The 12,005-nt window shown below is 38.8% G+C and overlaps 1 protein-coding gene across 4 annotated transcripts in view; it reads right to left on the reverse strand.

The window, feature by feature from the left end:
* The window catches only part of ANKS1B (ankyrin repeat and sterile alpha motif domain containing 1B), a 396,936-nt gene that overhangs the window by 309,904 nt on the left and 75,027 nt on the right, over window positions 1–12,005 (reverse strand). For all 4 annotated transcript variants that reach the window (XM_060777255.2, XM_067469140.1, XM_067469138.1 and 1 more), the window contains one exon: window positions 4,805–4,970. In XM_060777255.2, coding sequence (XP_060633238.2) covers window positions 4,805–4,970 — 166 coding nt within the window. The remainder of the gene's footprint in view (window positions 1–4,804; window positions 4,971–12,005) is intronic.

Consider the following 12,005-nt stretch of genomic DNA (forward strand, 5'->3'; position numbering starts at 1 on the left):
GCTACTGTTTTGAAATACATTAGCTTAATACTTATACCAGGATGTCATTCAGATGGATTCTAGGCCTGATTCCTTACTCAACAAACACCCCAGCTGAACCCATGACTTGTACCACAAACATATAAACTGCCTCTGAACTTGGCACTAAACCCACCATTCTAATCCAGTCAGTTCTGGTTTTATTTCAAAAAACAGAATTGGATTTATCCATCTCTTTGAAAAGATTTATAGCATGAACATAACAAAATAATTAGCATACATCACTGTTGTGGCATGTTACTGGAGAGACGATCCATTAATCACTTCTCCTATTAAAAGCATCACCTTCCCTGATCCTGAACACTAATCACCAAATTAAGAGGGATGGCTAATATCTCAGAGGACAGGCTTAGAATTCAAAATGACCTGAACAGATTACAAAGCTGGACCAAAGCAACAAAATGGATTTCAAAAGGAGAAATGTAAGATACTACACCTAGGCAGGAAAAAATCGATTACAATACATCTGAAAGAAATCTAGGAGTCTTGGTAGACCACAAACTGAATAACAAAAAAGCAAAGCAATTCTTGATTGCATCAATAGGGGTATAATGTCTAGGTCAAGGGAAGCAACAATACCATTTTATTCTAATTTGTCAGACTTCACCTAAATACTGTGTCAGGGTCTGGGCACCACAATTCAAAAATGATATTGACAAGTTGGCATGTGTCCAAAGAAGCCCCCCCCCCCCCAAGTTTTAAAAATGGGTTTATTCATACATTTTAAATGGTTAACAAAATCCACTGCCACTTGCAGAGTCTTCCCACCAGTCTGTGGGGCCTCCCTGCTGCCTGCAAAGCCATTTGTCAAATTTTAAAATGCAATGCAGCCCCTGTGTCCAAAGGTTTCTTGGGGCTCCTTGAGAAACCTTTCCTTCAAAAAGGGCTTTGTGGCTTTAAAAGTTTGAGAACCCCTTATTCAATCCATGCCCTGCCAAAGAAACTATGGAACAGAAGCAAAGACAAGAAGTGGTGTCATTGTTAGACCTTGGACTTTATATGAACAAGATTGTTTCTGATGACCAAGTGAAGGCTCCATTAGTGCAACATCCACAGACTCCATTGTCAGGGTATGTATGTCCTGTGGATAAGAAGAGGCATGTAAGTTTTCAACTAAAATGGTTCAACAGATTTCCCTGGTTAGCCAATTCATTTCATGTACAAGGTGCACTCTGTAATTACTGTATGGTGTTTGAAAGAGACATTGGGGGTAAAGGTGGTAATCAGAAGCTTGATGTATTGGTTGTTAAACCATTTGTGTGACGGAAAGATGCAATACAAATCTTCAATGGATACCAAAAAACAGAATCCAATCAGAACAACTTGTGCTTGGCTGAAAACTTCTTGCTAATTCACAGTGGAAAAAAATCTTGATGTAACCCATCATCATGATAAAGAAAATAAGAAAAAAGCAAAAGAAAACAGAATGAAACTTCTGCAGTTTGTGGAAACTATTGTTCTTTGTGGCCACCAAGAACTGGCGTTAAGAGGGAGGAATGATTCAGGACCTATTACTTGTGAAGATCCTTTGCACAATTATGACAATTTCAGGGGCTTGTTGAGATTTTGTGCCAGATTAGGAGACAATGGCCTTAAAAGTCATCTTGAAACTGCAGCTATGAACACCCAGTATACTAGTCACATTTATGGTAACAAGATAGTAAAAAATGTTGAAAGATGCAATGCATCATGGTGTTTCTCTGTTTTGGCAGATGAAACTTTGGATGTGGGTACCTCAGAACAGTTATCGCTCCACAGTAAGGTATGCTGATGTTGAAGCTGCAAGAATAAGGGAAGACTTTATAGGCTTTGTGAAGATAAGCAATATGACAGGAGGAAGATTTACAGACTTTATTTTGAAAACACTGGAAAAATTGGACTGAACTTGCAATACTTCTGTGGACAGGTTTATGATGAAGCTACTAATATTAGTGGTCATACTAGTGGTGCACAGGAAATTATATTGAAGAACTATCCAATGGCTGTCTACATCCACTGCAGTGCTCACCCATTAAATCTAGCCTAAGCAAAGACTTGCAGCATTCCACCTGTCAAAAACAACCAAGGAACAATATTACATATGTGCAATTGCTTCAGCACATCATCCATCAGACTGGAACTATTGAAGAAAAATAGAAAGGCTGTCACCGTGAATCAAGAGCAAACATGATGCAGTTTTACATTTTGTTGAACTATACAGTGTGATGGTGAGAACATCTGAAGAACTAAAAGAGAGTCCTCTATACAATAGTAAGACTTCTTCCAAAGCTGGACACCTTTTAGCTGTTCTGAATGCTGAATTTACAGCAATCATACACATCCTAAGAAAGCTTCTGTCATCATCCCTTCAGCTTAGCACAACATTACAAAGAGTAGATATAAACATTATCTCTAGTTTGCAACATGTTGACAGTCTCTTAGAAAAAGCCAGGGAGATGCAGACAGAATCTGTGAAAGAATTTCAGGAGATCTTTGACACAGCAAAATTAGTGGTGGAGTCTATGGGTGGAGAAGTTAGGATTCCTCGCATCTGTTCAAGCAATATTGTGAAAGCAACATCCAGGCAACTTCACCAACACTAATGGAATATTATAAGCTAGATGTATACATCTGGACTTTTCCTGCAGTCATCTTCAAGAAAGGTTTACAAGGCACAGGCGAGTAATTCAGGAACTGCAAGTGTTCCTTCCTATTAATTGTGACCATTTAAAATCAAACTTGAACAAGTGCAGAGAACTTTACAATGAATGCCTTCAAGATACTGACACACCAATGGAAGGGTTTGACCTGTGGTGTAGAAAATGCAAGGGAAGCATATCTTGTCTGTGATAAAAAATTTTTTTCCAAATATGAAGTTTCCGCAACATTGCCAGTGTTAACAGCAACAAATGAATTGTCATTTTCAACTCTTAAATGTTTGAAAACATACATAAGAAGCACAATGGGGCAAGAAAGATTGATTGGATTTACACTCTTGAGTGTCCACCAAAGTTTATTGATGGAGCTTGGTTCTGTAAAAGTGTATTGACACAATTTTCAAGTGTTTCTAACTGTTGCACTCCAGGACGGAAAAGCCTTCTGACTTTAAAACACACCATATGTTGAGTGAAGAAAACAATCCTTTTTATTGAAGCATAGTAAAACAGTCAGTAGAAAGAAATGCTTGTAAGAAAATAGGCAAGCTCCAAAAAGTAAAAGGTCAATAAAATGCAATAACTCAAAGCAATGTCCACAAAAGATATAAAAGCATTCCAAGGCAGTATTTATCCAGATAAGAATCCACAGGATGCAAAGACAATCCAGATGCTGCTAGTCAACACGAAAAGGCTAGAAGTATCCACAAGAACAAGACCGCCTAAACAGGATTTCCATGGCACATGAGCTTAATTTCCAAATGATGCCTGATCTAACAGGTTTTCCCTTGAAGCCAACCTTATATCGCAAAACCCAGAAACTGGTTTCATTTTCCTCCACCCTTGGCTCTTATCCGACAAAGTATTTTGGAGCGACATAATCCTTGAGTTTGATGTCGGTCCTGGCTGAACTCCAGCCGCCTATTTTTCAACTCCCTTTCTGGCTGCCCATTAAAATTTCCAGGTGTCAGATTGTTTTCCAAACCCAAATCTTGAGAGCTCACAGAGAGAGGGAGTAAGCCATCATCCCTATGCCCAGCAGGAATATTCTCATGAGAAACTGCCCTTTGCACTGGGGCCTCTCTGTCATTGTCTGCATGAAAATCATTGATCAAACCATCTCCATCTTGCACCTCAGCCTCGGCACCATCATTTCCCTCATCATTTCTCACAGCATTGCCCACATCATTGCCCACATCATAAGCATCATGATCATGGAACACAAACACAGACTGATTCCCAACACTAACAGGCATTGTGGTATTCTTTTGTAACCACTAGATAACCAATTAAGAGTCATTTTCATTTTTTTAGACTTGAAACTTTGTAGCTAAAATAGATATTTGATTTAATTAAGTCTATATAAAATATAGAATGAGTCATAGAATTTAAATTATCTTGTGTTATGGACCTACTCTTAATGATTTGCTAAAAAATCAAAACGGTCTCAACCCCCCTCCCCAAAATATTTTCTGGCTATGGGTCTGGTCCAGCATGTATATGACCCAAAGTGTTACATCCTACAGCGAAGACTAATAACATGGTTGAATTACATCCAGACTGACTTACTAAAGCCTTTAAGAACTATCACTGCTTTGGCACTGGAGTTTTGTGAGAATCATCCTCTTCAAAATAAAATTGTGGAAATGGACTATATTTTGGATAGCATGAATTTGAAGTGAGCTCCTGACTAATCTCTCCCTTAAGCAGCCTCAGAGGCCAGTTCATCATGCTAATTACTAGCAGCACCTGTTTTTAGCCTGTTTACTGGCTATAAAAAAAAGAGCTACTATTGTGGTTGGTTGTTTCTTCTCCCAAACATAAGTGTTTGAATAGTTTAGGGATACCCAGGGTCCATAGTTTTTTATGTCAAACTAATGTGCATATTCATATGCACATAAAGTTGATACTGTTTCACAGCTAATTCAGTATTTATAAAGGAAGGTAAACACGGGTGCAACTGAGTTACAAGTAATATAAAAGCAGAGATGTTCTTTCCTCTGTTTGCTTCCTGCTGTGAACACAAAACATCTACAGATCCATCAAACAGTTCTGATTATCTCATGTAGCACATTATTAACCAAAATGCATTACCTAGTAACTTACTATACAGTACATTCTGTGAATTTTACCTGTCTTTGATGAAGGTCCTCTCGTGATTTCTAAAGAACAGGGTTTTTTTGTGACTGCTATATCCAACAGTTCAGAGAGATCATTCTCATTTTCTACAGGAAATGCATCAGAAGAAACAGATGGCACTGCTTCCAGTGTATAACTCCTTTTCTTTGGAAATGGCTCCTGAAAAAAAGAAATACAGTCATGCAATTAAGTTGGGCAGCAAAAAGGAATACTGTAATAAAGTTTTAATATTCTCTTTAGATTTGCGACAGAACCCACCGGCTCCCAGTCCATGACATACATCTACTTCCAGCAGGGCACCTTTGCAAAAGAGAAGAGGAACCTAAATATGCCATTGCTGTGGCAACACGAGAAGCTTCCCATGTTGCATTGGGATCAATGGAGGAGGCCAGGTGGCAAACGCTTCACCTTGTGGGATAGGGCCTGGGGTAAGATGGGCGATGCAGAGCATGGAGCAACAGATTTCCCATGCCTTCCATCAGGCACTGCCGGAGTTGTCACAATCTGTGACAATTCCAGCAGGACATATGATGAGATCACTAGCTACATGAGACATGTGCATCTCCTGGAGCAGGATCTTAGCCAAGGTATTTTCGTACATTGAAACAGAATTAAGTGTATTCCCCATAGTGGAGGTGCACACTGAACAAAAAAACAGAACAAATCTTTCCCTCTCATGTTAGCACTAGAATCCAACTTGAGGAACAGAACCTGACTCCATCCTTACTCCCCACATTTGATTATCAAAAGTATATCATGGTTTTCTGACAAAAAGTGGCAGTCAAGGTACCAAAATGCTCTAGAAATCAAATAAGAATGAATACGACTAAAAGATAAAACATATTAAAAATAAATCAAAACACATCAATAAACAGAAACAACAATGACCTACTGAGAAAATAAAAGAAAAGAAAAGTGTGTGTGTGTGTGTGGGGGGGGGGGGTGCTACCTGTCAGCAAGAGAACAAGAAAGATGGATGAAGCTCTGCCTCTCATGGAAAAAATGTTTGAAGCATGGGAGCAGCCCCCAAGCAACATTACCACCAAAAAGTTTTCTGTTACTTAAAAAACCCGAGCTGAAGTGCAGCCTTGGACAAAGCTGATACTTCTAATATAGCACAACATTTTCTTCCTTTTCATCTTCTCCAATCCAAAGTATATTGCAGGGAGAATAATCTGAGCTGAGGACACTGAGCTTTATGCTGGCACCACATTATCAACAATGTTTGTAAAGGAGTTAGCAAGTTAGACAGAATTCACTCTTTTTGAAATAATTATTATACATCTTAAAACCTTGTTGAAAGGGGTTCATGAGACATTGGTTACAACATAATTTATTGGTTTAAATGCAAAAAAATCTGCAATTATTCTTGTTCATCGAAGATAAAGGTGTTTAAAGCAGATAATTTGTGGTTTGACAAGGAAAAGAAAGTGAAAATTAGTAGCTGCCTACCCAAATCACAGAAAATTGCGGACAAAAGGACACTCGTTTTCAGATAACTCACTACCTTATTTTCCTGTTAGATTGCTAGTGAATACACCTTTTTAATCATTTCATATTAATTATTTTTCCTTCCTTTGATTCTAATCATAGCATCATTTATTCATTTTGGTAGGGAACAGAGGCAAGAGCCAATCAATATGATGGCTAAATACAAAACTAATGCTCTTTCTCAGTTGTCAGATTCCACTTGAGCAATTATTTCCAACATATCCTTTGTTTGCAATCTGGCAAGCTTGCTTAAGTGGGATGGATGCCACAGTATGGTCCTCTAAATTTATTAAATTAGACTATTATATTGGCAAAGAAGAATATCACTATAAGACAGAAAGATTATACTATGAATTCTTGAGTTCAAAGTAGAATTTCTAAGTGTTAGGTCAACTGGGGGTTTGGTAGTCTAAAGAAAATACCACCCACACATTCAAACAGCTACTGAGCCACTGAAAAGAGCAACATGTATTCTATCCTGAAGGAGCCAGCAGGCACTGATTGATTATACCCTGTTGAAGCCTGAGGTAAAATCAGCATAGTGAATGAGAACTGGGATTTATTTTAGTGCTTCCCTCTGTTGATGTTACTTTTCAAAGGAATAAAGCTAAGCACTTTCATTTTTGGTAAAGCTTTTAGCCTATTTAGGAGTTTAAAATTCCTGACACACATAGTGAGACACATTTCTCTCAGCACAAGCCTAACTCAAATTTATACATTACTAGCTGTGCCCTGCCACGCGTTGCTGTGGCCTATAGTAAAACTTATCAAAGTTGAGGTAGATATCTGGACTATTATGAAAGAGAGGTACCTACCTATTCCTTCCCCCTTTTCCTCCCCCTTTCTCTCCTTTCTTCCTTCTCTACCTCTTTCTTTCTTTCCTTCTTTCACTACTTGGTTTCATCCTTCTCTCTTTCCTTCATTCCCTCCCCCTTTCTTCCTTTGCCTTTCTTCCCTCCCTGTTTGCTTCCTTCTTTCTCTTTTTATTTCCTTTTATTTCACCACCATCATAACAATAACAATAATGCAATGCATTGCCTCCGGGACCTGACACCTCTCCCATTCCTCCAGGGTCTCATAGGAATAATAGCATAATAATAATAATAGAAATAGCAACCTTTACCCGCCACGCGTTACTGTGGCCAACCTTCCCTCTTTCTCTCCTTCTTTCCCTCCTTCCTTCCTTCCCTCCCATCTTTCCTTCTCCTCTTCCTTCTCTATCTCTTTCCTTCCTTCCCCCTTTTTCTTTCTCTTCTGGTCTCTTTTCTTCCTTCTCTCTTTCCTTCTTTCCTTCCCTCCCTCTTTCTCTACATCTTCGCCCTTACTTCACTCCCTCTTTCCTTCCTTCATTCCCTTTTTTCTTTCCTTCTCTCCTTCCTTCCTTCCCCCTTTTTCTTTCCCTCCCTCTGTCTCTCATTTCATCCTTCTCTACCTCTTTCCTTCCTTCCCCCTTTTTCTTTCTCTTCTGCTGTCTCTCTTTTCTTTCCTTCCATCTTTCCTTTTCTTTCCTTTTCTTCTTCCTTCTTTCTCTAACTTTCCTTCCTTCCCCCCTTTTCTTTACCTCCCTTTCTCTTCCTTCCTTCCTTCCTTCCTGTCTTTCCTGGATTTTGACAGGGCGGGAAGGGGCGGGGTGGGGTTTGGAGGTGGCGTGAAGTAAAAGGAGGTAAGATTGCTGCAGGGGAGTGATGGAGCGTGGGGTTGTGTATGTGTGTGCGGCGGCGGGGGGAGTGATGGAGCGTGGGGTTGCGTGTGTGTGCGCGGCGGCGGGGAGAGTGATGGAGCATGGGGTTGTGTGTGTGTGTGTGGGAAGCGGCGCGGCGGGGCTTGGAGTGGGCATGGCTTCCGCAAAAAACGTTGGCTGGAAGGCTGTGTGCGTGCCAGGGAACTTGCGGCTGGGCGCCAATGCGCATGCTCAGTTGGTTTGCCGTTTTGTGAGTGTGTTGTTGTGTTGTTTTTGAGTAGATATGTTTGTACCTTGTGGGATGTGTTATGGGCATGGGAATTTTGGTTAAGTTTCGTTGGGGTTTTTTGAGTTTTGTTGTTTTGCCATTTTGTGAGTGTGTTGTTGTGTTGTTTTTCATTTTGAGTAGATATGTTTGTACCTTGTGGGTTGTGTTATGGTCATGGGAATTTTGGTTAAGCTTCGTTGGGGTTTTTTGAGTTTTGTTGTTTTGCCATTTTGTGAGTGTGTTGTTGTGTTGTTTTTCATTTTGAGTAGATATGTTTGTACCTTGTGGGTTGTGTTATGGGCATGGGAATTTTGGTTAAGTTTCGTTGGGGGTTTTTGAGTTTTGTTGTTTTGCCGTTTTGTGAGTGTGTTGTTGTGTTGTTTTTCATTTTGAGTAGATATGTTTGTACCTTGTGGGTTGTGTTATGGGCATGGGAATTTTGGTTAAGTTTTGTTGGGTTTTTTTTAGTTTTGTTGTTTTGCCGTTTTGTGAGTGTGTTGTTGTGTTGTTTTTCATTTTGAGTAGATATATTTGTACCTTGTGGGTTGTGTTATGGGCATGGGAATTTTGGTTAAGTTTCGTTGGGGGTTTTTGAGTTTTGTTGTTTTGCCGTTTTGTGAGTGTGTTGTTGTGTTGTTTTTCATTTTGAGTAGATATGTTTGTACCTTGTGGGTTGTGTTATGGGCATGGGAATTTTGGTTAAGTTTCTTTGGGGGGGTTGTGGAGTTTTGCTGTCCCGTTGAACCAACCTAACAGATTTATATATATAGATGGAGAGGAGTCTGAAATGTTCCTTCCATTTTGCACTCTTGAGGTCTCATCTAGATGCACAGCTTCCTACCTATTTAAGGGCTAACTCTGAAAAAGGATGTGACCATGCCAAAATAGTACTAGTCCAGTGATGGTCAAGACTCAGTATGGAGCATTCTTCTAGTCTACTTTCAGGACATTTTTATGAACAATAGTGGTTTCCAATTTTTCTATTATCATCCGGGGAGTGAAATTAAACTAGGTATCCACAGTTATTTTCAATATACTCATAAATTACTTGGAATTAGGGCTCTTTGGCTCTTGTATCGGAAGGAAAGTTTACTGTTGTGAGCTGTACTTTTATAATTTTTATTATGTTTAGAAAGTGTATCAAACTGTTTAACTTTGTGTTATTAAAAGAATTGGTCTTTGAGATTTTAAAAAAAATCTTTGATATTTTTAGAGGGTTTTAAGCTATGCATACTTCATTTTAATTTGTTGTAAGCCAGTTTGACTCCTGTGCTAGATGGAATTTAACTGTATTTTAAAGTTCTGTTTGTGTTTAATTCTGTTTTAATGTTTACATATTTATATACTTTAAATTGTATGCTAATGCTTTTATATCAAGCTGTTTTGAGTCTCCTTTGGGAAAGATAAAGCAGGATATAAATAAATATTATTTTAATAATAAATAGGTAGAAGGACAGATAGGTTTGAAAACTAGAAAAGCTTTAGAAAGTGCCAATGTAAAAATCCCTGGCTATATTTCATAGTGGTAATATAAGTTGTGAAGTCTGACAGGTTCTTGGCAAATGTTAAAGACCTATTTTTGTTACATTCCATGAAAATTGATAATTTCAGTACTGATATTGTGAATCATTTACTTTTCAAGGGTACATAGAATATATTAATGTAACATGTACTGTATTTCTTCAATTGTAAGATGCCATTAATTGTACAATGCACCCTAATTTCACTACCATCACCACCACCAAAAATATGCAAGATATACCTGTGATGTTTATATAGGGAAAAAGTGTGTTTTGAAGAAACACAGTGATACGAAATAGATGTTAGTACCAGGCAAAACATAGGCACCAACTTAGGGCCCTTCCAGACAGCCCCAAATTGCAAAATGAACCAGGATTTAAAATCTCAATTTCTTTTGAGTTTTAGATCACAAAGAGGGCTCAAATTCCAGGTTTCCCCGGGAAGGGTGTGTGTGTGTGACTATTTCCCAGGGTGATCAGAAGTCATCCCAGGAAGGCATCTAGCCAGTCCCAGCCTGTTTCCCCTGCAAACTTACCAGAGGTGCCTGGCTGTGTCCTCGTGACCCTTAGAGAAAGCTTTTGATGTGTCAGGAGCTTTGGAGAGGGGAGGGGGAAAACAGTCGGATCCCTCTGGTAAGTTTACTGAGGAAATGGGGGGGGGGGGCTGGGAGGGGTGGCATCCTGTTTCTTTGGGCTCTTAGAGTCAAAATGGCAATGGAGATTGGCCCCTGGGATTGCGAAAGCTGGTCCCAGAGTCAATCCCCATAGGCCCAACACCTGAAAAGATCTAGGCCTCTCAGTAAGCTCCGGATCTTTTCAGACTTTTTTAAAATTCAGAGTAAAATGGGAAATCCTGGTTTACTCTGAAGTAATCAGGATTAACCTGAGGTGTCATCTGGATGCCTTAGGTTAATCAGAAATCCATCACAAATTTTGGGCCTGCTTGGAAGGGCCCATAGAACAATATTTTTTTTAAAGTAATCAACTTTTCTCGAAATTTATTTTCCTTCTTCTTGCAGTTATACTACATCTATTACATTTTCTAAAATGAACCAATTTTTTACCCTATGACAAAAACTGGCTTATGATCTTAAATGCAACTAGCTTTGTATGTGTGTGTGTGGCTGATGTTAAAACAGTTCTAATTAGGGTATAATTCTGTTATTCTTCAGAAAATAAAGCTCTAGCCTAGAGAATGCTTTGCCAGAGTGAAAAACTCACAATTATGCTCTGGGGGAAAATGCTTCTATAAATAGCTAATATAACAGTCTTTCATTGTGAATAGTTTGCTGTAGTTAGTGGCCATGTGTACAAATGCATGTTCCAAGAAGGTTGCAAGGACTGGATCTAAACCCATATTGGGAACAAGTTATTCATTAATTTAGGATGGTCTTGTTTACAAAACGATTTGGTAAACAAAACCTTTCACAGAAATTATTTCCACCTTATTTACAGATAGATTTGAGCTTTGAAAAGCATTTGTAGAACAACACCCACAAGGAATGTATGCACCTTGATTAAAAGGAGAGCAGGAATAGCACTTTTAAACTGAAAAGTTTTGAGGAAGTGACCCAGAGGCAACATGATCAACAACCCTATTTTAGATGTGCAACTGCTATAAATAACTTCTTTGCCTAATTTGGTAATCACTGATTTATTTAATCAAATTATGACTGAAAATTGTTATATGAAATTTCTATGAAGAGAGAAATAACCACCACATCAAAAGTTTTCATAATTCCTCTCTTCCAAAAATCTATGTTAACACCAAAATATGCTCATTTAATCTTTAGGAGGGGTCTTCTCTGAGGTGAAAAATAAAACGGGTAGGAAAATATCCTTATTATGGTTATGAGGTATCAGAATGCCTGCAGAAAGTTCAATCTATGCTTCTCTCAGGCCTCTTCTACACAGCTGCATAAAGCCCAGATTACCTGCTTTGAATTGGATTACATGCAGTGTAGACTCAGATAATCAAGTTCAAAGCAAATAATGTGGATTATGTGGCCTCAGTCTCAAGTTAGGGACATAAATCTCAGGCCCCATCTACACTGTCATTATAATGCAGATTGAACTGTATTATACGGTCATATAATCCTGTTCAATTGCATTATGTGACTCTACACCAGGAGTCCTCAGCCTTTTAAAGCAGTGGGCCAGTTCACAGTCCCTCAGACTGCTGGACTATAGTTTGAAAAAAAAAAACGATTTTTTTGTTTTGTTTTGTTTTTTCT

Source organism: Anolis sagrei, chromosome 5, assembly GCF_037176765.1.
Source record: "Anolis sagrei isolate rAnoSag1 chromosome 5, rAnoSag1.mat, whole genome shotgun sequence".
NCBI classification, from domain to species: domain Eukaryota; kingdom Metazoa; phylum Chordata; class Lepidosauria; order Squamata; family Dactyloidae; genus Anolis; species Anolis sagrei.